The sequence below is a fragment of the Jaculus jaculus genome, chromosome 10, assembly GCF_020740685.1.
Source record: "Jaculus jaculus isolate mJacJac1 chromosome 10, mJacJac1.mat.Y.cur, whole genome shotgun sequence".
NCBI lineage: Eukaryota > Metazoa > Chordata > Mammalia > Rodentia > Dipodidae > Jaculus > Jaculus jaculus.
The window spans coordinates 96,180,670-96,206,430 of NC_059111.1; the positions used below are offsets into that span (position 1 = coordinate 96,180,670).

Here is a 25,761-nt window from a genome sequence, read left to right on the forward strand (position 1 = left end):
TAATCCTGCAAAAGTTCTCCAGTGGTCAAGTTTTGAAAAGAGATTCTCAACTTCATAATGATACCAAGTATTTCCTATAGGATGGTAAATGTTTCATAGAAGTAACACTGTTCATCAAATATTTATAGATAAATGGATTATAAGACATAGGAACCACCACTACATAGGACATAGAAGAATAAATCACTTTCTGAACTGATCAGTTAGCAGTTTAGCATTAATATATGCTAATCCAACATGATTGTTTAAAGTGACAGACTATCAGGATATAAATTGTAACAAATACTGTGAAGGGAAAATCTTTTAAATCTAAATGGATATATCATTTCTCAATATTTACCTTAGGTTAACATATGCATTGTGTGCAATAGAGAAAAATGAAAGATAACCTCAAAATATCTATAATACAATAGTGAATTAAACTATGAGATTCTATGGAGTCAATGAAAAAAAAAATATATGGCTTAGGGAACTAATTTTGACAAGTCATCAAACATTAAGTCTTTAATTGTAAAATGCCAGCTACATCATACATAGCATGTATATAATCATATGTCAGATAGCTATGTAGTCAAAGAACACATATATACATATGTGTATTTCAATGCATGCATAGAATAGAATTTCATACATACAAAGAATGCACACATACATATATGCATAAAATAACAAGATTATAAATCTGAATTTGATTTACTATTTCATTGTCTTATTCATTATTCAGAGCAGTACTGTGATGATAACATAAAATATATAAATTTGTACTCTTGATAGACTTGCTTTACTTCTTTTTCACTCTTTCTGGGTTTTAACTAAAGACACAATAGTTAATGTTTTGTCTAGTTTAATATTAAAATATTTTTCCTGCTAACAGATTTTGTTTTGTTCATAAAATACTATTACCAACATTTCTTAAAACTTTTAACGAGATGTCCTATAGCCTAAAATGAGAAGATGAACAAAATGGAACAAAAGAAAATGAAAGAGGATAAGAGTAACACTCTTCAAACTATAGGAAGAAAGGTATTAAAAACAACATATTGTAGATGCATTTTTCTCCTCTCCTCTTTCTTTCATTCCTTCTCTTCCTCCTCCTCTTCCTTCTTTTGTGGTGGTGGTATTGAGGATTAGGGCCTTGCATATACCAAATAAGTCCTCTACTACTAAGCAACATCTCCAGTCATTTTTCAATTTTTGTTTTGAGACAGAGTCTCACTGAGATGCCCAGACTGACCTCGAACTTATGATCCTCCACCTCAGTTCCCTGTGTAGCTGGGGTTACAAACATGTGCCACCTTGCCCAGCTTATACTGGAAGTATTATAAGAATTTTCCCAGCGCTGCCCAAGTCATAAGAAATACTTGATGGGGACTGTTGATGGGGACTGTCGACTGTGCGACATGGAGGCGAGAAGGCAGGGAATGCATTACTGAGAAAGCTCTGCCCGTTCCTCCTGCTCTCTGCGTACATTTAGATGGTGCCTCCCCAACGTAAAGACACTGAGTCCTCAGTAATTTTCTTGTTTGTTTGTCTGAACGAACTTTCCACTTGAAAGGCCCAAAACACAACATGCTCTCTCTCTGAATGTGGATCGAGAGAAGCCGCAGAGGTCTGGTGTTAAATACTTAAAGTAGCTCTGTCAGAACAGCCCCCGCCTCTCAAGAGGGTTTTCCTGTTACATAGATCTGTTTGCTCCTCCCTTGTAACATAAGGCCCCTAAGCAATGGTTCTGAGAATGGTAGAAACGCCAGTCCTTTGATTTTTTTTTTTTTTAATAAATAGGAATAATATATAGTTAAGGTATTCAACTTGCTGTTTTGAGATGCATACATGTCCATTGTGAAATAATCTCTAGAGCTGGAAAGATGGCTCCACTGTTAAAGGCACTTGCTTGCAAAGTCTGACAACCTAGGCTTGATTCCCCAGTACTCACCTAAAGCCAGATGTGCACATGGGTCTGGAGTTTGTTTGCAGTGGGAGCAGGCCCTGGTGCACCCATATGCATTTTCTTTTCTTTTCTCTTCTTTTCTTTTCTTTTGTTTTTCAAGATAAGGTCTCACTCTGACCCAGGCTGACCTGGAATTCACAATGGAGTCTCAGGGTGGCCTCAAACTCATGGTGATCCTCCTACCTCTGCCTCCCAAGTGCTGGGATTAAAGGTGCCACCATGCCTGGCCTTGAACTCATTTTTTTCTTTTTTTTTTTTTTTGGTTTTTCAAGGTAGGGTCTCACTGTAGCCTAGGCTGACCTGGAATTCACTATGGAGTCTCAGGGTGGCCTCAAACTCACTGGGATCCTCCTACCTCTGCCTCCCAAGTGTTGGGATTAAAGGCGTGCGCCACCACACCTAGCTCATAACTCATTTTCTTTCTGTCTGCTTCCTTCTTTCTGTGTCTGTCTCAAATAAATAAATAAAAATATTTTTAAAATAAACTAAAACAATAAAATAATCTCTACGATATGACCTCTGCCTCACATTTCATAAAATCACTATTTTGCTTTTTAACTGTTATTGACAATTTTTATACATAAACATAATGTAACTTGAGTATTATCACCTCTTAATATCTTTTGTCCCCCTCACTTATCAATACTCACTGAACTCTCTTTCCAACCAGATCCTCTTCTATTCTGATGGCTTTTCCCTACACACACTTCTCCAGCATCCTCTCTCTCTCTCACTCTCTCCTCTCTCTTTTTTTTTTTTTTTTTTTGTTATGATAAGCTCAATAAACTGGCCTTTTTAATGCAAGAGAGCAAGAGAGAGCTGGCGTACTAGGGCCCCCAGCCACTGAAATCAAACTCCAGACACGTGCGCCACCTTGTGTGCATGTGTGGCCTTGCATGCTTGCATCACCTCCTACCTCTGGCTTATATGGGACCTGGAGAGTTGAACATAGGTCTTTAGGCTTTGCAGGCAAGTCCCTTATCTGCTAAGCCATCTCTCCAGCCCCAGCATCCATTTTGAAATGTTGCTGGCCTCTGTTTTGTGGACGTCTTGTGGAGGTAGTAACAGCCACTATGAGGTCATAATGTAACAGTCTCTTCCAGTTAGGAATATAGCATCCCAAAGCACTCCTCCTCATCCTCTGGCTCTTACCGTCTGCCCTCAGCTTCTTCAGTGTTCCCCAAGCCCTGGAGGGCATAGTAAAGATGTCTCACTTAGCACTGAGCACTCAACCTTCACTGATTCTCAGCACTTTGATGAATTTTTGAATCCTTTACTTCCTCATGCCACTGGCACAGCCACATAACTAACAATTATTACAGATTTTGGGGGTGGTTTGCACTTACTCATAAGGGCACATGTGCATGCGGGAGCATACACATGACAGACTATCTTTCTTCCAAATATCCAGTGAGTCATTTTGCTGCTTTCCTGGTTAAAGTTCGATGCCTTCCCTAAGTGTTTGTGACATGAGATTAGCGAAGGCAGTTACCAAGAGACAAAGCAGAACTCGCCATTGTAAACCTAGAAGGAGCATGGGTGGGGTACTTATGCATTCTGACCAGTCAGACATTTATTTCATAGAGATTTAATATATTATCTGTGAGTTGCCAGGTTTTTAAAAGAGTAGATCACAACAAAATGTGTTTGATTAAAATGCCATTAAACGTAGTTCAGGCTTTTCTCCGATGGTTCAGAGAAACTTTGGGTTCGTGTGAACCCTCTGGAAATGTGTGTTGCCATTTTGCCATGGGATACAGCAGGATGGAAGGAACAAATGGATTGTTCTGCCTTTGTGACAAGCCAGTGTCTAGTTAGGTCGGCTCTTTACTAGTCAGCAGGATTTCAAATAGGGTGAGGCCTGATGTACCGAAGAGCAGACATGCTAAAGCCATGTTTAAATACAGACACAAATATAACACAGAGCAACTGCTGTCATTCTAAGGATCCTGGGTCCTTGTCTGTCTTCGTTGAACAAATTCGGTTTGGTGGTGAAGTGAGTACTCTCAGAGGCTGCTGGTGTCGCATGACATATCTGGAGGGCAGTTATCAATGCAAATCAAAAGCCTTCGGAGTAAGCATACCGCTACTAAACTCTGAAGTGTTCATTCCTGAGACGTATCCCAGAATAAATAATTGCACAAATGGTAAAACAAAATAATATTTTTTTAAAAATTTTTTTGTTTATTTTTATTTATTTATTTGAGAGTGACAGGCATAGAGAGAAAGAGGCAGAGAGAGAGAGGAGAGTGGGTGCACCAGGGCCTCCAGCCACTGCAAACAAACTCCAGACGCGTGCGCCCCCTTGTGCATCTGGCTAACGTGGGTCCTGGGGAATCAAGCCTCGAACCGGGCGGGGTCCTTAGGCTTCTCAGGCAAGCGCTTAACCGCTAAGCCATCTCTCTAGCCCCAAAATAATATTTTTTAAAGTACCTGTAATGATGTTCTTTTTTGTGGTATTTTGGGTTTTCCAGGTAGGGTTTCACTCTAGCCTAGGCTGACCTAGAATTCACTATGTAATCTTGGGGGGGAGGGGCCTCGAACTCACACTGATTCTCCTACCTCTGCCTTCAGACTGCTGCAATTGAAGGAGTGTGCAGCCATACCTAGATACTTGTATAGCACTTCTTTTTTTTTTTTTTTTTTTCTTTTGAGTAAGTGAGGACACCATACTTTAATGAAGAAAAGCATTTTGACAATCTAGGTCTGATTCATTTAGGTCATCTATTAAGCCATGAACTCATAGGGAATAGGCTCCAGCAGCTCCGGCTCTTTTCCATTAGTCCTCACAAAGTGCGCCTCTCTGGGCGGAGCGGGCTGCCGCTGCAGCTGCACCCAGGTTCCCTTCTCTTTGGCCTCCTTCCTCTTCTGGTCATTTTCCTTCACCTGCTTCAGGAAGCTGTCTCGGCTCTTAGAGTGCTTAATATGCTCGAAACGCACATTAATTCTCTTGGCAAGAATCTTGCCCTTGACTTGCTTGTCCACAACAATGCCAACAGCATGCTGAGTGACATTGTAGACTCTTCCAGTCTTCCCATGGTAGCATTTATGAGGCATTCCTTCTTGGACAGTACCCATTCCCTTGATGTCTACAATGTCACCCTCCTTGTAGATTCGCATATACGTGGCCAATGGAACAACTCCATGTTTCTTGAAAGGCCTGGAGAACATGTACCGGGTGCCTCTCCTCTTTCCCTTTGTGTTTGTCATTTTGGCAAAGTACTGGAAGATGGCGGCTCTGGCCGAAAACTATAGCACTTCTTAAAAGAACGTGCTTAAAACAATCTTCAATGCCCAGCAGTAGAAAACTAGATTAATATATAGGAATATAATTACCATAAAATCTTTTATGTTTATACAAAATACTGTTTCTGTTGGCCTTTTATATTTTGTTAATGTGTTAAAATGCAGTCATAAGTATGGTAATTTAAAGAAACTTTTTTTTTTTTTTTTTTTGGTTTTCTAAGTAGGGTCTCCCTTTAGCTCTGGCTGACCTGGAATTCACTATGTATTCTCAGCACGGCCTTGAACTCATGGTGATCCTCCTACCTCTGCCTCCCAAATGCTAAGATTAAAGGCATGCGCCACCATGCCTGGCTAAAGAAATTATCTGTGAAGTAATATTTATTACATGATACCACTTTACCACAAATGTGTCTAATGTAATTATCTATATACATGAGGAAATGTTTATAGAATATATCACATTTTCATCGTGACCACATCTGAGTTGGATGATTTTACGGAGCTGGTTTTCACTTTTGCCTTTATATGTTTTGTATTGTGCAACTTTCAAAACTAGTTAAGGGTATTCTACTTTGAGAATCAAAGCAATAGGGCTGGAGAGATGAATAAGCAGTTAAGCGCTTGCCTGTGAAACCTAAGGACCCCAGTTCGAGGTCAATTCCCCAGGACCCACATCAGCCAGATGCACAAGGGGCGCATGCGTCTGGAGTTCGTTAGCAGTGGCTGAAAGCCCTGTGCACCCATTCTCTCTCTCTCTCTCTCTCTCTCTCTCTCTCTCTCTCTCTCTCTCTCTCTCTCTCACTCTGTGTGTGTGTGTGTGTGTGTGTGTGTGTGTGTTTCTCTCTCTGTCACACTCAAATAAATAAATAAAAATGAACAAAAAAAATTTTTTTAAAGAATCAAAGCAATAAACAACTAAGATTTTTCGATTTTGAAATAAAAAACAAAGCCTTGAGGGGAAAATATGAGGGATAGGTTATTTTGGGAAATGCCCTAGCTGAGAGAAATTATAATTTGCCATGAACACTGAGGGCCAATGTAGGGAGTTTCACAGCTGAAAACTTTTTATACGTATCAAGTTATTTGGCACAGACACAATTTCACTTAAAAAGTCAACTGATGTGTTCTTTTATTGTGTGTGTGTGTGTGTGTGTGTGTGTGTTGGGCGTGTTATGTCGTGGTGCACGTACGGAGATCAGAGGACCACCTCCAGTCCTCACCTCTCACCTTATATGAGGCAGGCTCTCCCGTTGTTCACCGCTGCCTTTTCCAGGCCAGTGGCACACAAGCTTTTGGGGGGCAGGGATTCTCTTGTCTTCACTTCCTGTCTCACCACAGAACTGCTGGGATGGCTGATCCTTGCTATGGCATTTGGGGACCTGAATCTAGGTGCAAGAGCCTTATCCACTGAACCATCTCTCCAGCCCTACTGCTGCTTCCAGGCCAGCAACTGGGAATGTTATGATTGAAAATACCATGAAACCATGATGGCTCTTTTGTTTTGTTGTTTTAACTTTATAAACAACTTTAATTTGTTTCTTTATTAGTAGCCATAAAAGATGCTTTCAAAGCAACCTCTGGTAACCGTATCCTAGAAGTGAAATAACAGGACTACCAACAGACGTGGTTGTCTACAAATTGAAGTTCCATTGAGAGAAGTTAGAGGAGACGGTGGAAATGATCCACTTTCACAGACTGACTGTGACTGGGCCATGGTAGCAAATCTAATTCATGTTCCACCCAAGAGCCACAGGCACCCATGAAGCTCACAGGTTAGATGAGAAGAGGGAGATGATAATATCTCATTTTTTTTAAATCTACTGGAAAATGTGGGCTCACATTAGATTCAGTTAGGAAAGGGAGGAGTTTTGCTTTCAGCGAGGGGCTGTCACATATGGGACTTTTTATGCTCTTGCTTGTCTTGGAAGAACTTTCTAAGTCACAGATGTGCCCTGACTTCATAGCCGATCCAGAGATTTAGAAGACCAAACTGAAACTTTCTGTTTGATTGGCTTGGGAAGCCGCTGTTCTGGGCTTGTTCTCTCTGCTGCGGGAAGAGCTGTCTACTGAGAAGGAGGCCAAGAGCCTGAAGGTTGAAGCCAAACCACTGCAAACAACGCAGTCGAACCCGAGAGAAACATTTGCCTCGTGTCATGTCGCCACCTCACACTCAGCAAGTCTAAAATTGAACCTCCTCCTTCCTCACAGAGCAGCTCCTGAACTGAACTTTCCTAACATCGAGACGCCGCACTTCATCGCTGGGTCAGGACATACCCGTCATTGCATTTGATTGCACATGCTGACGGACAAAGAGATTTACCTCGGGTTAATCAGAAGGCCACAAGTCCTTTAGAGATCACTTGTGGAAACCACATTCTCCGAGTCCCAATCTAGTTATCCATTAACTCTACCACATTGCCTTTCTCTTCATATTTGTGGAAAATTACCAGTCAGTTTTGTAGAATTACTAAGTGACACTTTATTTATATTGGCATTTGAATATTGCACACGAGCATATTTTAGTCAGGATGAAGTCAGACTTTCTAAAGTAGCAAAAAGCAAAGGAACCAGCCTTCAAAACATTCATAGCATTCTTATTATTTCAGTGAAAAGATGACAGAGATATAAAAGTAGTAGATCTATGCAGAATATTGGCCAGATTGTAAATCTAACCAGAGCAAAATACATCAGTCACATATGACTTTGATATATATTGATATTGATATATACTGTATGGTTCTGTTATTTGCTTTTCTTTTAATTTATAAATTAATTAGGCTTTGTGGTTATATAAGAACTTTAAGTATGTTATGAGGTTGGAGAGATGGCTTAACAGCTAAGGAGCTTGCCTGCAAAGCCAAAGGATCTAGATTCAGTTCCCCAGTACCCACAAGAATCCAGATGCACAAGGTGGCACATACATTGGAGTTCATTTGCAGTGGCTAGAGGCCCTGGCGTGCACATATTCATTCTCTTTCTGTCTTTCTGTTCCTCTTCCTCTCTCAAATAAATAAAATGTTTTTTAAATTTTTTAAAAAGAATTTTAAGTATGTTCTAGAGACCTATCATATAACTTTGTGCCTATTGTTAATTTACTGTGTTGTACAATTAAAAGCATAATTAAAGAGTAGCCTTCATGTTGTGTTCTTTTCACAATAACAAAAAGAGGTATTAATACAAAATATTTATATGTCTGGATTTCTATGTAAGTTGTATTTTTATTTATTTATTATTTATTGGAGAGAGTATACGAGAGAGAATGGGCATGCCAGGACCTCTAGCCACTGCAAATGAATCCCACACATATGCACCACCTTGTACACCTGGCTTTACATGGGTACTGGGGAGTCCAACCTAGGTCCTTAGGCTTTGCAGGCAAGCATCTTAATTCCTGAACCATCTCTCTAGCCCCAGTATATGTTTGGGTTTTTTAAAATATGTTTTATACATTTATTTGAGAGAAAGAGAAGAAAAAGCAGAGAGAGAAAGAGAGAGAGAGAGAATGGGCATGTCAGGGTCTCTAGCCACTGCAAATGAACTCCAGATGCATGTGCCACCTTGTGCATCTGGCCTATGTGGGTACTGGGGAATCTAACCTGGGTCCTTAGGCTTTGCAGGCAAGTGCCCTAACCACTAAGCCATCCCTCCAGCCCGTAAGTTTTATTATAATAAAAAAGTTTAAATAAAAACAGTCTTCTGCAATTCAGCCTCATGGGATCCTCTCCCCAGCTCGTGAAGCCATGAAGCCAGACAGCCCCAGACCCTCCAGCGCGGCTCCGGCCTGATTGGTGTTCTGTCTCCATAGCTGTCACACCTTCAAAACTAATCAAGTTTACTGTGCAGGCCATTTCATCCTGACTTTGGCACCTGTATTTCTACCACTCCGTTCTTTACTTGGGAATACAGACGAAACATATCTGATGAAATGATACTGATTATGTAATTTCCCTAAATAGGCATTTATTTCAACTGAACTTCAAAAGCTGGATTTCAAATACATGGAAGTCGCTGTAAATCTCTAACCTGCCTCCATCCTTAGGCTCTTATCTAAATAAGTACACGTGGACTACTGGTTTCCCACCCAGGGCGCCGGTGGTCAGGACACTAACATGTATGTTAGAGCCCAAGATGGATCCTTTCAGGTAGTGGCCATTAACTTGTGTTCATGCTGCTGCCATTTTTAGCTTCAGTTGCTAGGAGGAACCTCCAAACCAGACACAGTCGTGGGAGAATCTGGGTTTATCTGAAGCTTATAAGTCAAGGGCAAGCTCCGTCATGGCGAATGAAGCTGGCCCCCTTTCACAGATCTACGCAGAGAGAAAAGCAACTTCTGCCAGCTCAAACAGGCACACTCGGGAACCCAGGCAGAATTCAAGTACTCTACATATCTTTAGACTGGAATTCAGATCTAACCCCCCCAAACATACCTTGGAGCCATACCCTAGGATCCTCCTATAGTGACATCGAGTTACAAGCTTAAATAAAACTTGAATCTGTTGAGGGGCAGCCATTTAAACTACCACAGCTGTCTACCAGTTGTAAGTTACACCAGGCAATAAAAATGCTTGGTGTTCTCCTTCTTAGTGTTTGTTTGTTTGTTTGTTTGTTTATTTATTTGACAGAGAAAGAGGGAGAGAGAGAGAGAATGGGCACGCCAGGGCCTCCAGCCAGTGCAAATGAACTCCAGATGCATGTGCCCCCTTGTGCACCTGGCTGACGTGGGTCCTGGGGAATCAAACCTGAATCCTTTAGCTTTGCAGGCAAGCACCTTAAACGAGAAGCCATCCCCCTCGACCCTGTGATTTGATTCTTTTTGGACCTTTGTAACGGTCCCGACTCCAATTCACCGTAATACATTGACTCCTTTCCCCATGAGGGCCAGTGAGTGAGGTCAGAGGACAAATTCAGGTGCAGGTCCTCGGCTCCCACCTTGTTTGAGGCAGGGCAGGGTCTCTTGCTTTGTCGTTTCCCGCTGGGTATGCTAAGCTAGCTGGCCCAGGAGCCATTCTCTTCTCTCCACCGCCCTTCTCAACTCAGGCATGCTGGGATTATAGACGCTAGCACTGGGAACCTGGACTCAGGTCCCCACACTTGATAGGAAGCAGTACATCCCCTGAGCCATCTCCCCAGCCCCACCGTGGGCTCATTTGAGTCTCAATACTTTGCATCTCTGCTTCTAAGCCTTACAGGAGATACTCAACGTAGCAACGAAATCTAAATATGCTAACTCCACAATCTCCAAAGACAGCTCCCTTTGGCGTAGATATTGTAGTTTATTTGATCGCTGCAAATTATCCTGAGTTTACCAAACCAATGTTTTTCAAATGCTCAAAAGTTTGAAAACAAGTCAATTAAGCCTCCACAGATTTAAGAAAACAAACCATCCATTTAGAGCCCTGGCTCATGAGTAGTCAAGTTCCAGGCTGCAAAGTTGATGAAGGGCTGGAGAGATGGCTTAGTGGTTAAGGCTCTTGCCTGCAAAGCCTAAGGACTCATGTTTGACTCTCCAGGTCCCACATAAGCCAGATGCACAGTGACACAAGCATGCAATATTGCACATGTGCACAAAGGAGTGCACACATCTGGAGTTCAATTGTAGTGGCTGGAGGCCTTGGCATGCCAATTCTCTCTCTCTTTCTCCATCTCTTGTTCATACACACACACACACACACACACACACACACACACACACACACAAAGGCCAGTCTGGGGCTGGAGAGATGGCTTAGCAGTTAAGGCATTTGCCTGCAAAGCCAAGGAATCCTGGTTCAGTTCTGCAGGACCCACATAAGACAGATGCACAAGGAAGCCCATGCATCTGGAGTTCCTTTGCAGTGGCTAGAGGTCCTAGTATGCCCATTCTCTCTTTCTCTTAAATAAATAAATACATACATAAAATATATATTTTTAAGTCTGTTTTGGAAAAGGGCCAGTCTGTTGGGCTTGTCTTGAAACAATTTTCTTAAATAACTAAATAAAAATAAAATAAAAGGTTGATGAAAATGTGTGGCCGCTGGTGTGCTCAGGTCCTGTCCTTATCACGTTGCAGAATTGCCTATCAGAGGAACGACGATGATGAGGAAGAGGCCGCTAGGGAACGGCGCCGCAGGGCCCGCCAGGAAAGGCTGCGGCAGAAGCAGGAAGAAGAATCCTTGGGACAGGTGACCGACCAGGTGGACATCCACACCCAGAACAGGTACCATTCTCATCCCCATGAAGCCTCTCCTGGTTGGGTCACCAGGCTATCTGTTGAATGAAATGTGTCAAGCAAAACATTCCCTTCTCAGACCAAGTCAGGCAATTTTGTCTGTTGGTTGGTTAGTGCATTGTGGTTTTTATTGTTGTTTCTTGAGACAGAGTCCCATTCTGTAACGTAGACTGTCTTGGGACTCATGATATAGCTCACGCTAGTCTCGAACTCACAGCAATCCTACTGCCTCGGCTTGCCATTACAGATATGAGCTACCATACCTGGATACAACTCCACAATTTATATGTTCGTTGTATGACTTTTTTTTTTTTTTGAGGTAGGGTCTTGCTCTACCCTTGTCAGACCTGGAATTCACTATGTAGTCTCAGGTTGGCCTTGAAACTCATAGCAATCCTCCCACCTCTGCATCCTGAGTGCTGGAATTAAAAGCATGTGCCACCATGCCTGGCTATATGGCCACTTTTTGCAAGAAATTAGATTGGACAATCTAAGTTAGACAATAAAACGCTACTACTCCCTATGCACAACACTGTCACCCCCTAAATATACCCCAAGTGAAGAATTTTGTTCTACTTCTTGATATGATAGCTTTTGAACTTACTAAATACAGTGGGTCATACCTTGAAGTCAGGAGACCCTTGCAGCAAATTGTTACCTGTTTTGAACAAAAGATTTATTACTTTAATAGGGTCCTGTGTGCATCCTTGTAAGAGATAATACTAATATTCATTAGTATTAACTAATATCAATTAGTAATAAACAGATAATTAGCAATAACTAGTGTCAATTAGTATTAAATAGATGATATTAAAAGCAGACCGAACATTCAAATGTCTACTTTTTAATAACATATATAGCCTGAATGGGTATTCTCTAAGCGCTATAATATTCAGCAGGATGCAGAATCCTGTTCACTGTGATTATTCAAACCCATTAAGCCTATTCCTACATTTTTAAGGTTATTCCTACATTTTTTTACCCATGTAAGCTTTAGAATGCGTAATAGCTTTGCCTTCCTCCAATAGGACTTTTGTGACAAAAATAAGTCACATGGTCCATTGTGTCAATTGTTAGGTATATCATGTCGATGTCCCAATGTCTAGAAAAGATAAAAATCTTGGGGCTGGATAATAAATAATCAATTTTCATTTAAATCTATGGACGGGTTAAGTATAATGAAACCACGCTGTAAGATCTTAGTTTATTGAGCATGTTGGTAGCAGGCTGCTGTTAATGGTCCCTTGAAGTTGGTCTGTTTAGAAGCTCCTGAAGGAAAAGGGTCATGTCATCTTTGCCTCAAACTCGGGCACTCCTCCACTTTCTGTGGTGGTCTTGCCAATGCTGGTGGGTGAGACCTTTAGTAAGAAAGCTTGATGGTTAGGATGGACAAGTAGAAACCTTGGCCCCTTGGCAATTAGTTGCTCAATGGTGAGGAAAGTGCAGCAAACCAGAGACAGACATGGTCTCTGAGTTTCATTAGCTGGCTTTAAGTCACAGCTTGCCTAACTGTTTCTCCACCAAGTTCTACCTGGCCCCTGAGAATATTGTTAACATTCAATAAGATGAATGTGCATGCATCAGGCCCAGCGCTTTACACACAGATTTCCCCATTTTCAGAGTCTTACAGAAGGAGGGCAGCACAGTCACTCATTGCTTTGTTGATTTCTAAGCTAGTGAGAGGAGAGTCTTAAAAACGATATTTCTGAGGCCTTTACCAAGTCCAGTTATTAATGAGTGGCCAACACGGCCTTAAGAGTTAAAACTTATTTGTAGTTTTCTGCTGTTTGAAATCTTGCTTCTGGGCTGGAAGAAGCCCAGTGGTATGCAGACCTAGCATGTGTGAGGCCCTAGGTGTGATTTTTGCATGGCATGGAACAAAATGAAGCCAGCAACACGTACGTCAGATCTTACTTCCTCAGGGTGTCACTTCTGCTTTTACATTTCATTATGATTAGTTATTTCATGGAATTAATTCAACTTAAAAACTTATTTTGCCAAGTGTGGCCTATGTCTATAATACCTAGAGGACAGAAAGATTGGGAGTTCAAGGTTAACCTCAACTTCATAGTGAGTTTAGACCAACCTGGGCTTCATGAGACCCTATCTCAGAAAAAGAAGAAAAAAAAAAAAAAAAAAAAACCAGACCTAAAGAGACTGTTCAGTGAATAAAATACTTGCTATGCAAACATGAGAACCAGAGTTCAGATCCCCAGAACCCATGTAAATCATGTAAATGCCAGGTAGGCATGGTGGCCATGTCTAATTGCAGGATACAGGTAGGTAGAAACAAGGAATCCTGAGGCAAGGTGGCTAACTACGCTAGTCCACTTAGTAAGTTCAGGGATCAAGTGAGAGACCCTACCTCAGTAAAAACAAAGAAGAGAGAAATCCAGGAATATATCTAACATCAACCTCTGGGTTATAACCTGAGCTATATCATGAGTTCCAAGTCAGTCTTTGCCACATACACACACACACACACACACACACACACACACACACACACACACTTCTTTTCAGGAAAGATTGAGACCCTGGGATTTATTTCTGATAAATTAGCAAAGACAATAAACCTTGGGCCTAAACATCTCTGACTAACCTAACGTCTACTGATGACTGTTGCCATGATTTTTTTTTTTTTATAAAAAAAGAAAAAAGAAAAGAAAAGAAAGGTTCATTGTAACCTATTGTTTTCTTAACAGTATTTTTATCTGGCTAGCACTTTGGAATTTGGGGTGCCTTTTTAAAATATTAGAATTCAGCTGAGCCAAATGCCTTATGCATAGACTTTTCCCCTTGAACTCCAGATTCTTTGTGTTTTCATGGACATGTAATCTTTATGTGGCTAATTCATGGAGACAGCATCATGTAGCAACAGTTAAGGCCAAAAAAACTTTTAAAAATCTAAGTTTAACTCTGCCATATTTTGTTGTTAAATGTGAAATGTGTTTTTCTAAAACTAAGTGAACTTGAACATCAGAAGGACCAAGTTTGGTATGAACCATGAAATTTGATGGAGTTTCTAAACATTGCAATACATGTGTTTCCAACTCTGGTCACAGTTCTGATATCACATGACTAGTAATTCCCGCCAATGTAGACCAACACCCCTGGCATGGGCAGTGCCCAGCATCATGCAAGAGGGGCATGATGCTGGCATGCTACACTTTGGTTTTCAGAAGTTTCTCTTTTCTTTTCTTTTGAATAAACCATTAACTTTAACCATCCTTTCTCCACTGTAGAATAGAACAAGAAGTCCTTCATTCATGAAAGTCTGGGGAAGAAGGTAGATGTCTGCATGTTAGTTAGGGCAATTTTGCTGCTATGACCCAGATCTTAGTGTCGTAATACAGCATAATCAGTCAAGTGAGGATTTCTGTTGTCTTTCCTCTTGTGACTCTGTCAAACCCTAGAAATCCAAGGTCCTCTAATGTCCAGCAGGCTGAAAGCTTAGAGGGCACACAGGGCCTTGGTCTGGACACATCACTTCCATTCACATTCCATTGGAAATTTTGGGTTTCATGGCCATGTTTGGGTGCAATGAAGACAGAAGGTAGAAAACACAATCCTTGACTGACAATCACTCCCTTGTGAACTGTGGTGGGTTCTTGGATGCCTCTAGCATGGTGATCACCAGCACTGAATGCAGAACGGTCACAGTATATCCCCCTCAGAGCACCACAGATCTTACCAGTCCAAATCGAGAGTCCTATACGTCTCAGTGGCATGCATGTAAGAACACACTACAGCAGTATGGGAATCGGTGCTCTGGTCTGGTCCTTGTGATAGTCTGAATTCACAATGCGGCAGATTCAGAAAACTAAGATTTGCGCATAAGTAGTTTCTTTGTAAGGTGACCCCGGGAAGTCCTGATTGGGGCAGAAGGAAGTGAGACAGGGAAGGGATGGCAACCAAAGAAAAGTCACTTTCCCACACCAGTGGCCACTGTTGATGTCTGGGACGTAACTCTGCTGGAGGGCAGAGTGGCTAATTGCTCAGCAGCTAGGGTTGGAGGCCATCAACACTCAGCACATTGAGAGGACATCAGTGACCAGAGAGAGCCCACGATCAAAGATGTGCCATTGCTGTCATCTGAAAGCCAGACAAGCACGTGCTAAAGTCGTGGCATCCAGGGACCCGTGGGCTGGGGATACTGCTGGCATCCTTTCTGGTCGTGGGTGGCTCTGTTAATGCAGCTGACTGATTATCCAGCAACTGGTCTTTGGTGTCATTCCCTTCTCTTGTACAGTGTCCCTGACGAGGAGGCCAAGCCAGCTACCGCAAACACTCAGGTGGAAGGCGACGAAGAGGCTGCGTTACTGGAGCGCCTGGCTCGGCGAGAGGAGCGACGCCAAAAACGCCTTCAGGAAGCCCTGGAGCGCCAAAAGGAGTTTGACCCAACGATCGCTGATGCCAGCCTGTCCCTGGCCAGCAGAAGGGTGCAAAACGACACGGCCGCAGACGAGACGGCAGGGAAGGAGGAAAAGAGAGAGCATCGCCAAGAACGATGTGACCTAGAGGAAACGGAACCAGGCACCAAGTCCTACCAGAAGAACGACTGGCAGAACACCGAGCAGAGGAAGAAAGAAGAGAAGGAGGACGAGGAAGAACAGAAGCCGAAGCGAGGGATCGCTGGCGAAAACCAGGTAGAGGCGGTGGGAGAAGGGCAGCGCGCAGAACCCCAAGAAGAAGCGGTGGTGATGGTTTTGGAAAACGGGCAAGCCAGTGCAGAAGAGCCCGAGGTCGAGGAGGACAGGGCGCAGGGGCCAGAGCGGGTGGCCGGTCACCAAAAGGCGGAGGAGGAAGAAAGGGAGAGAGCCGAGGCCGAGAGGCTGAGGCTGGAGGCAGAGGAGAGAGAGAGGCTCCAGGCTGAGCAAGAGAGAAAGCTGGCCGAGGAGCGGGCCAGGATGGAGGCGGAGGAAGAGGCTGCCCGGGAAAGAGACAGGAGAGAGGCAGAGGAAGAGGCCAGGAGGGAGGAGGAAGAGAGGAGGGCAGCCGAGGAGAGGCAGAGGGCCAAGGCGGAGGAGGAGGAGAAGGCTAGGCTAGAAGAGGAGAGGAAAAAGCAGCTGGAGGAGAAAAGGATTGAAATGCAAGAGACCAAGGCAAAGGGGACGAAGGTAGAAGAGAAAAAAGAAGGGAAATGGGTAAACGAGAAGAAAATGCAAGAAGACAAGCTGCAGACCGCTGTCCTAAAGAAACAGGTACAGTAAGCACTTTGCACCCACTGTGTGATGCCTGTGACTCATGAGAAATGTGATGCATACCACGCCGGGGAACGAGGCCACGTGCAAACAGCCTCACGTGCTTGATCATTCGGCCAGCTGTTCTTTTTTTTTTTTTTTTCAGGGCCATAGCGATACCCAAACATGAAGCAATCTGTCAGTAGCCAAATAGGCGATCAATTAAATCTTCTGGGACAACCAGAGAGAAATCAATTGCTCTGTGCTTGGGTGTTATGGATATTAAGGGGAAAAAAATGAATTAACCCCAAAATGATGAATGTAGTGGTGCTGGATCGGCTTGTTTCTATGCCTACATCTGAACTCTTGCTTTTTGACATCTCTCCAGTCTGTCCATAGGTGTACATGAGGCAAGAGACCCGTGACCCCTTCCCTTACCCACCCACCCCCAGGTTTGATAGTGAATTAAAAAATTACAGAAGTGGGGGTAGGTGCTGGGCGCGGTGGCGCACGCCTTTAATCCCAGCACTCGGGAGGCAAAGGTAGGAGGATCGCCATGAGTTCAAGGCCACCCTGAGACTTCATAATGAATTCCAGGTCAGCCTGAGCTAGATTTGAAACCCTACCTCGAAAAAAAAAGAATTAGGTTCAGACATTTATTCTTAAGAAGACAGAAGTAAAGCTCTTGAAATCAACTGAAAGTAATGAAGGGGAAGGAGCTATTAAAAAAAGAAAATCAAAACCGTGGTTGCCATCATGTAGGCCTGAGTCAATGCAGACTTGCAGAAAGCCTGGGTCTGGGTAGTATCATTTAGTAAGTGGTAAGTAATTATGAGCATGCGTTTTGCTCCTTTTTGCCATCTGGGTGACATAAATTTATGTAGGTTGAGGAGAGCTAGGAATGATGGAGGGAGGTGATGGTTAGCTATAGAAGTTTTCTGCAAGGCTGCATTAAAAGACTGATACAAGCTTCTACCCTCCCCCTCAAGATGAAAGAGCGATGTTTGCATGTCCCTCTTCCCTGGGGGAGCGCTCTGTCTCTGTCTGCATTGCACTGAAGTTGTTTTGCACCCCTGCCTGCTTCTGGGCCAGGGGCTCTCACCGTGTGCTAAAACTGAGAAGAGTGTGAACAGGGCACACCAAGCCACACACACGGGGCACCATGTCACGCTAGACTTCATGCCATGCTAGAGCTCAGTAAGCACACAAGGAGGCACATGAGAAAGATTGGATGGGGTGGGAGGAATATCCCACGTTGCCGAGTAGAACCACTGGCACCAAGGAGTGTGGCAGTCACGGTGACACCAACCCACGGCACGTGCAGAGTGTCTGAGCACCGTGTCACTCTTGCAAGCTAGAGAGGGGTTCATTAACTTAAGTGATCTTTGCCGTTCCTGGGAATGAAAAGGAAGAAGAAAAGAGAGCCAAAGGGCAAGCTCAAAGACAAAGGTCTCAAGAAGACAAACCGACTCCCAGAAGCGAGGAGGTAAACGTTACTGGCAATAATCCGATCCTAGAGCCACACAGAGCGTTTTTCCCAGGACGCCGCAGATTTGATCTGGGAATCACAACCTCTTACCCTGTGTGCTTCAAGCCATTCATGACTCATGATCCAGGGAATGGTGAGATCCACTGAGAGTGTCTCAAAATTAGTTAAATGACATTTTAAAAATGAAATGGAAGTCAGATGTGCTGGCTCATGCCCCTAATCCCGACACTCGGGAAGGTGAGGTAAGAGGATCGCCATGAGTTTGAGGCCAAGCTGGGCTACAGAGTGAGTTTCATGTCAGTCTGGGCTGAGACCTTTCCTCAAAAAGAAAACAAACAAACAAAAAAACCACTAGTGAGATAGAAAGCATCAGAGGGTGTTGTAGATGGTATTACATTCTCACATAAATTTTCTTTCCTGCTGTGGGTCACAGTCACAAAGTTGAAAAGCTTTGCTCCCTCCATCTTTCCCGCCTTCTCTTTTGGGTGCTAATGTGATTTCTTCTGTTTGTCTCTCACTCCTGAACTATCCCCAGCTGGCCTTGATCAGTGCTTTAACTTTCAAAAGAAAAGCACCTCCTTTCCCTGTATCTAAGTAGAAAATGTGTGGAACTGAAGATGATCTTCAGTTTTGCTAAAGATCAGGTTGATAAACTGTTCCGTATTGCATTTCTCAGGCACACACAGGGGTAGGTGCCAGGGTGTTCGTAGGTAAGTAACGAGAGCTGTAAATCACAGAATGTCAGAGCCCAACCCACAGAGCCATAGCAAAAAGCCTGGCCTCATTCTAACCCCCGCCCATGCTAGCCCCAAGTAACCCACTATGTCTGGTTAGTTCAAGTTCTTGAACATGGTGCAACTAAATCATCAGAGGTAGGGATGATAATGTGATTTGCAGCCATGGAGTTCTGCTGCAAACAGATGCTTGCTACATTTCTCTGCTGTAACTTCTAGTAAAAATAATAATAATAATAATAATAATAATAATAATAACAATAACAATAACAAACTTCAAATTTGGGCTGGAGAGATGACTTAGCAGTTAAGGCACTTGCCTACAAAAGCCTAAGGACCCAGGTTCAATTCTCTAAGTCCCACATAAGGCAGATTCACAAGGTAGCACATGCGTCTGGCATTCGTTTGCAGTGGCTAGAGGCCCTGGTGTGCCCATTCTCTCTCTCCCTCTTTCTTGCCCTCTCTCAGTCACTAATAAATAAATTTGAAATATTTTTTTAAAACTCAAATTTTTAAAGAGAATAATTCATACGTAAAAATTACATGATCTGGGGCTGGAGAGATAGCTTAGCAGTTAAAGAGTTTGCCTGCAAAAAGGACCCAGGGTCAACTCCCCAAGACCCACATAAGCCAGATGCACAAGGGGGTGCATGAGTTCATTTGCAGAGGCTGGAGGCCCTGATGTGCCCATTCTCTATCTGTCTCTTTCTCTCTCCTTCTCTCTCTCTTGCAAGTCAAAAAATTATTAAAAAAGAAAATACATGACCAGATTAAGTAAGGAGAGGGTGGTTTGTTTTCTTAACTGGTTCTGTGAGATCTGCAGACTAAGTAACAGCATGCAGTTCGTGCTGTGAAGTACATTTATGTTAAGATGTATGTTCTCCACTGTTCCTAGTAGAACTTGTGTAGTCTGGGGGTGAACATTGAAGGTGAGCACTGGTCACCTGAAGAAGGGAGAAAGTATAAATACATGTGACCAGGAAACTGAGTTGAGCTCTTGTCAGGCAGCTCAGGGAACGGTTGCACACGCTGAAAACATGTCTCATGTTGGAATGAAGAACACCTGCACACCCACCTAGAGAGAAAGTTACCTCAGCACTAAACTCAGGGGCATTCCCTACATGGGTTCTTTGCAAAGCCAATGTTTTATGGTGGCTATCTTGATAGAAGTAAAAGGGCATACATGACTTCTGTAAGGCCCTCTATAAGGAAATGTGTGTGAGGAAGCAAGGCTGTAGAAAACACTCTTTAGAGTCTCTCTGTAAAATTTAATTCAGTTGACCAAGATGCATTTTTGTTGTTGTTGTTTGAGAGAGAGAGAGAGAGATAATGAATGGGTGCACCAAGACCTCCAGCCAAACTGCAAACAAACTCCAGTTGCATGCACCGCCTTGTGTACCTGGCTTATGTGGGTTCCGGGGAATCAAACCTGGGTCCTTAGGCTTTGCAGGCAAGTGCCTTAACCACTAAGCCATCTTTCCAGTCCAGATGCTTTTTTTTTTTTTTTTTTTTTTTTGATGACCAGCGCGTGCTGTGCTAATGTAGGATGTCTCTGGGCCACAAAGGGCTCATCCGTGGTCACCAAGGCACACTTTTGCCTCTTTTCAGATAAGGCCCCTCTTCAACAAAATCCATGGTATCAGTACAATGACTCCAGGAAACGACTGATTTCAGGCTTGCCCCTTTCCCAGTTTGCCCCAGAGCACATTCCAATGTCTCAAAACTTCTGGCCTCCTTTTCACACAAGGCCAGATAAGTTCCTAAAACCAGGCTTTAAAAAAAATAATCATAATGAATTCTATATTCCTGTTTTAACGTTGTGTAGATAAACTGCTGACTGAATGACCAGGGCCGCCCCTTTCCAGCTAGCGGGGATGCTGTGGTATGTAGGCAGTTTTAAATCATTTTGCATGATTCAGCCATTTTCCATAAGCTCTTCCTAGTCCTTTGGCTTCAAAATAAATTACACGAAAGCCTTCCTTGGCAAAGACCACGCAGCACAAGTCCGACGGGTCAACCACAAGAAAACACAAACATCCCATGAGCCTCCTGAGAGGAAACGTCCCCAAAGTCTCCCCCCACCCCAAGTGCCTCAAAACACAAACAAACAAACAAACAAAACCCCCTGTCTTCTCCAGGGTAGTTGAACTCAGCAGCAGGGATGGCCATGGATGATGGCCAACTTTGAGGCTGCAATTTCGCTTGCTTTCTCTCCTCTTCAATTATGAAACCTCTCTGTTTTAGTTCTTCACCCAGAACCCATTTCCCTGCCAATCCCCCCCCCCGCACCCCCACCTTTAACAGAAAAACAGAATGTCCAGCGGGGTGACTCATCCCACATTGGACCTGATGTCCGTGTCCTGTGGCCCTGCATTTGGCAAACCTCAGCGCACGGACGGTTAAGTGAACTGATTCCGTGGCTCTGAGGCCTGTGCTGTCCATGGACCAAAATTGCAGTAGCAAGGAGTCTGGAGGACGTCCATGCGATGGAAGAGGAAGCCAGGGAAGGGTTTGGGGATCTGAAGCTAACAAAAGCCAGGGAAAACTGGTGTGACACGCTGCAGCTTAAGACCAGCGCTTGCCAGCGCAGCAGAATCCTAGCATGCAAAGCAATGCGCTGCAGAGACTTGCGTCGCACACCTCACCATTCAGTCCATTAGACTTTTGAGTCGTGTCTCTGGCTCAAGGCCATGTCCACACCCCCACATGCCCGGTGTTTTACCCTGTTGGATAGCACCACTACACAGTCTTATGCAGATTCTCATAGCCGCCCAAAGCCTGTCCATCTTAGGAGTCCACACATGTTCTCTGTGAGAGAAGCAAATATACTATCTGAGGACACTTGGCTACCTAGTAATTCTTCAGCAGAGAATTTTTTTCTTTTTTCATGGCAATATCCTAACCTAGAACATCTAATTCTTTTCCCAATGGGCTCAGAATCCCCTGGGCTCAGGTTGAACTTGCCATAGATTCTCATCGACTATGCTCCTTAAAATAAAATGTGAAGCCCTTATGGGGTTACTTTTCTCATTTCCCAGAAGGAGCAAAGAATTTTTAAGTTCAAGTCGTCGTGATAAGCATCGAGAACATTTCTAAGAAAGTATTCCACAGACAATATGCGTATGCCATCCTCTCTAACCTTTGCTGATGAAAACAGAGCTTGGAAATGGTGTGGGCAGATTTTTCTTCTGTTTGACATCTATTCTTTTACAAATCTATTTTAAGCACTCTTGGGCCAGTAGATCTGATAATGCATTTTGGGAGAAGCATATCTGACTGCAAATTAGAAGAAATAAGTTTAAAGGAATTTTTCAGTGTATGGCACCTCTATAATCCATGTTGTTGAAACATCACCCCTCACCTCTAACTTTGTGTCCCCAGATACCTTTTTAAAATATATTTTATTTATTTGAGAGAGAGAGAGAAATCGAATGGGCACACCAGGGCCTCTAGCGACTGCAAACGAACTCCATATACATGCATCCCCTTGTGCATCTGGCTTACGTGGGTCCTGGAGAGTCAAACCAGGATCCTTTGGCTTTGCAGGCAAACATCTTAACCTCTAAGCCATCTCTCCAGCCACCCCCCCCCCCCAGATACTTTTGAACCAGATACTTTTGAACCAGAGTTTCCAACCATGGTAGACCAAAATGAAAATGTATTCTGTCTCCTTCTGCCTGTGAATGCTGATTTATTCCTAGGCTAGGACAGCCATCAAGCAGGCATGAGTGAGCTGACTCAGGTTCTGAGGGTCCTTCTCTTTGTTATGCCTTTTGTGACCCTTCCAGGACCAACGGGATGTAACAGATTAGGAGCTTGAGAGGGGGTCATCTCATCCAGTCTTTCTTGACCCCCATTTCAAAGAGGCTAGGTGGCTTGTTTGAGTCACATAGCTCAGCTGTGGGCAGCCCTAGAACCAAATTTCATATACCCTGACTTGCACACAAGTCTCCCAGCAACAGAGGCGACACAGACGCTCCCCTCTTCAGTATTGCCAAAGAACATCTTAGGCATATCCTTCTTGGAGAGAAAATAAGTTAACTAATTAGCACAATACTGGTTGTGTTTTTTTTTTTAAGTCCATCTTTTGTAATTTAGTAAGATCTTTAAAAAAAAAAAAAAGATAGGAAAAGAATGGTTAAAGGCAATCAGGAAAGAGTATATATTCTACCTTGTGAAGCATATCCTTTCAGAGTAAAATGGCCAGAAGGTATCAGAGAAGAGCTATAAGGCATTGACTGGGAGGGTAAAAGGAGAGAATGTTTCAGCAGCCCAAATCTCTAAGGCTTATGACCTACTCTCCCTCCTTCGTACGTTTCTGTACAGTTCCTTGTAACTATCTTGAAAAGATTAATACTGGACCTCTCCCTGTCATGCTCATCTTTTATTATTATTATTATTATTATTATTATTATTATTATTATTTATTACTGAGACAGAGTGAGAGAGAGAGTGGCCGCTAGCCGCTGCAGTTGAACTCCAGACCCTTGTCCGCATGTATCACCTTGTGCATCTGGCTTACATGGGTTCTGGAGATTTGAACCTGGGCCATTAGGCTTTGCAGACAAGCTCCTTAACCCCCAAGCCATCTCTCCAGTCCTCATGCTCATCTTTTGCAGAATGGATGAGATGATATGGGTGGAGTGATTTGAACTATTTTGAACACCCCCCGCCCCCGTGCCATAAAAAGATGCTTTGAAATAATCTGTCTTATGTACCGTGAGGATATTAACACTGTGTATCGTCTTCCTCTGTCTCCCACAATAATCATTAAACTGCTTCCAAAGTACTAAATCCCACCAGTGGAGATCAAGGTAGCCTTGGAATCAATAGTTCCTATTCCCTCCTAATTTTAATATTCATATGACAACAAACATGGTCTCTAGATCCTTTCTCTCAAGGCAGGTAATTGTGTAGCCCATCCTCATGACCTAGTTGCTTATTAAAATAAAACACCAAGCTGAGTTTCTCCAGGATTAGCTTGGCAGATCTAACTACCTGGGTAGTTCTATTATTTCCTCCTCATTGGGTCCTCATCAAAGAAGCACTTTTTTTTTTTTAAAGGTAAGGTCTCACTTTAGCCAAGGCTGATCTGGAATTCACTATGTAGTCTCAGGCCGGCCTCAAACTCACAGTGATCCTCCTACCTCTGCCTCCTTAGTGCTGGGACTAAAGGTGTGCACCACCACACCTGGCCAAGTTGTACTTTTTATCCAAAAAGAAACCTGATCAAGCTACCTGGCCATTCTTCCATTAAAGCCATACAAATAATTATTCTTTCCAGTGGGAACCACAAATAACCACTCTTGAGAATCATTGCCAGAATTTAATAGTTTCCAAATAGTTACACCCACATTGCTCTCTGAAATACCCCAGAGCTGACTTTGTAAAGTCATGGTATAGGTAAGCCTTGGAATTGCTAATGGCACCACAATGAGGAAATATTCACTCACAGGCAAAAGAACCATAGCTTACTCCCTCAGAATTTCTCCTTACCTCATCTTTGCTATATCAGGTGGTTGTCATATGTCTGAGTTTTCTGACTTATTAAAAATTTGGGGTCTTCCTATCAACATTCTGTCATGGACGGGGGAGGAGCTGACAAAGCCCAACTCCTCTCAGAGTAACTTCTGTCCGTTAATCGTTTCTGGGGAAAGGGGGGATCATGTTACTCTGTGGTGTAGCCACCGGTAAATTGCTCTTCCTGTAGTATAGAACCTTCCACCATGTTCATGCAAACAATTCTGATTTAACCCAATAACACACGCACATACATGAAAGTAGGAAGGGCATTAGCTTGGAAAAATAATTCTAGTGGGAATGGCTGGAGGATAAGAGAGGGTAGTAGGAGATGAATAAGATCAAAACACATGATATTCATGTCTTAAATTATCAAAAATGAAAAATTATTGGGGTCTTATGGGATGACACTATCCAACCCTTAATAAGGTACTGATTATTATCTCTCTTCCTGGTATGTGTCATTGGTTAGATCAAAGATGAGAAGATTAAAATGGACAGAGAGCCCAAAGAAGAAGTTAAGAGCTTCCTGGATCGAAAGAAAGGATTCACAGAAGTCAAGTCGCAGAATGGAGAATTCATGACCCACAAACTTAAGCACACTGAGAATGCATTCAGGTAAGAAGCCGTGTCTGTGCACAGTCCTTGTGTTCATTCGGGAAAAAGAAAAAAAAAAAATAGCAGTCACCCCATATTGAGCCTCCAGACAGAAACAAGCAAACCAGGCCACATTCTTTTGTTACGAGGTCATTGGCCATTGTCAGAGATACACAGTCAGCAGATGCTGCTCCCTTGCCACTAATAGGAGACCAGCAGTCATTACTCACTCACCCAAGGCTTAATCTTCTTTTCCCTCCACTGTTTAGTTTTTGCAAGGCATACAAAGCTTAATGCTCATGTCTCTGGTCTGACACGCAGATGTGAAATCACCTTATTAAGAAACATTAGAGCTGAAGCCAGGCGTGGTGGTGCACGTCTTTAACCCCAGCACTCGCGAAGCAGAGGTAGGAGGATCACATGAGTTCGAGGCCACCCTGACACTACATAGTGAATTCCAGATCAGCCTGGGCTAGAGACCCTACCATGAAAAACAAAGAAAGAAAGAAATATTAGGCCTGGACAGATGGTTTATTGGTTAAGGCATTTGCCTGCAAAGCCTAAGGACCTATTTTTGACTTTCCAGATCCCACGTAAGCCAGACGCACAAGGTGACATAAGTGCGCAAGGTTGTACATACACACAAGGTAGAACACATGTCTGCAGTTCAGTTGCAATGGCTGGAGGCCCTGGTGCACCAATTCTCTCTCACTCTCTCATGCACGCACACACACACACACACACACACACACACACACACACACACACAAGGAAAGAGAAAAGAAATATTATAATTACAGCTGGGGTTAAAAATCATTGGTTCATTAGACCCAGGC

The 25,761-nt window shown here is 43.2% G+C and overlaps 2 protein-coding genes across 8 annotated transcripts in view; one reads left to right on the forward strand and one right to left on the reverse strand.

The window, feature by feature from the left end:
• Window positions 1–25,761, forward strand: part of Cald1 (caldesmon 1) — a 212,055-nt gene that overhangs the window by 152,966 nt on the left and 33,328 nt on the right. For 4 of the 7 annotated variants that reach the window (XM_045160131.1, XM_045160128.1, XM_045160130.1 and 1 more), the window contains 4 exons: window positions 11,244–11,390; window positions 15,655–16,606; window positions 17,994–18,071; window positions 24,801–24,946. In XM_045160131.1, the coding sequence (XP_045016066.1) occupies window positions 11,244–11,390; window positions 15,655–16,606; window positions 17,994–18,071; window positions 24,801–24,946 (1,323 nt within the window). The remainder of the gene's footprint in view (window positions 1–11,243; window positions 11,391–15,654; window positions 16,607–17,993; window positions 18,072–24,800; window positions 24,947–25,761) is intronic. The other 3 variants (XM_045160133.1, XM_045160132.1, XM_045160134.1) reach the window with 1 other exon arrangement.
• On the reverse strand, window positions 4,604–5,158 carry LOC123464001 (60S ribosomal protein L21-like). The gene has a single exon (XM_045160135.1). It carries the CDS (start codon window positions 5,156–5,158, stop codon window positions 4,676–4,678), a length of 483 nt encoding a protein of 160 aa, XP_045016070.1. The 3' UTR covers window positions 4,604–4,675.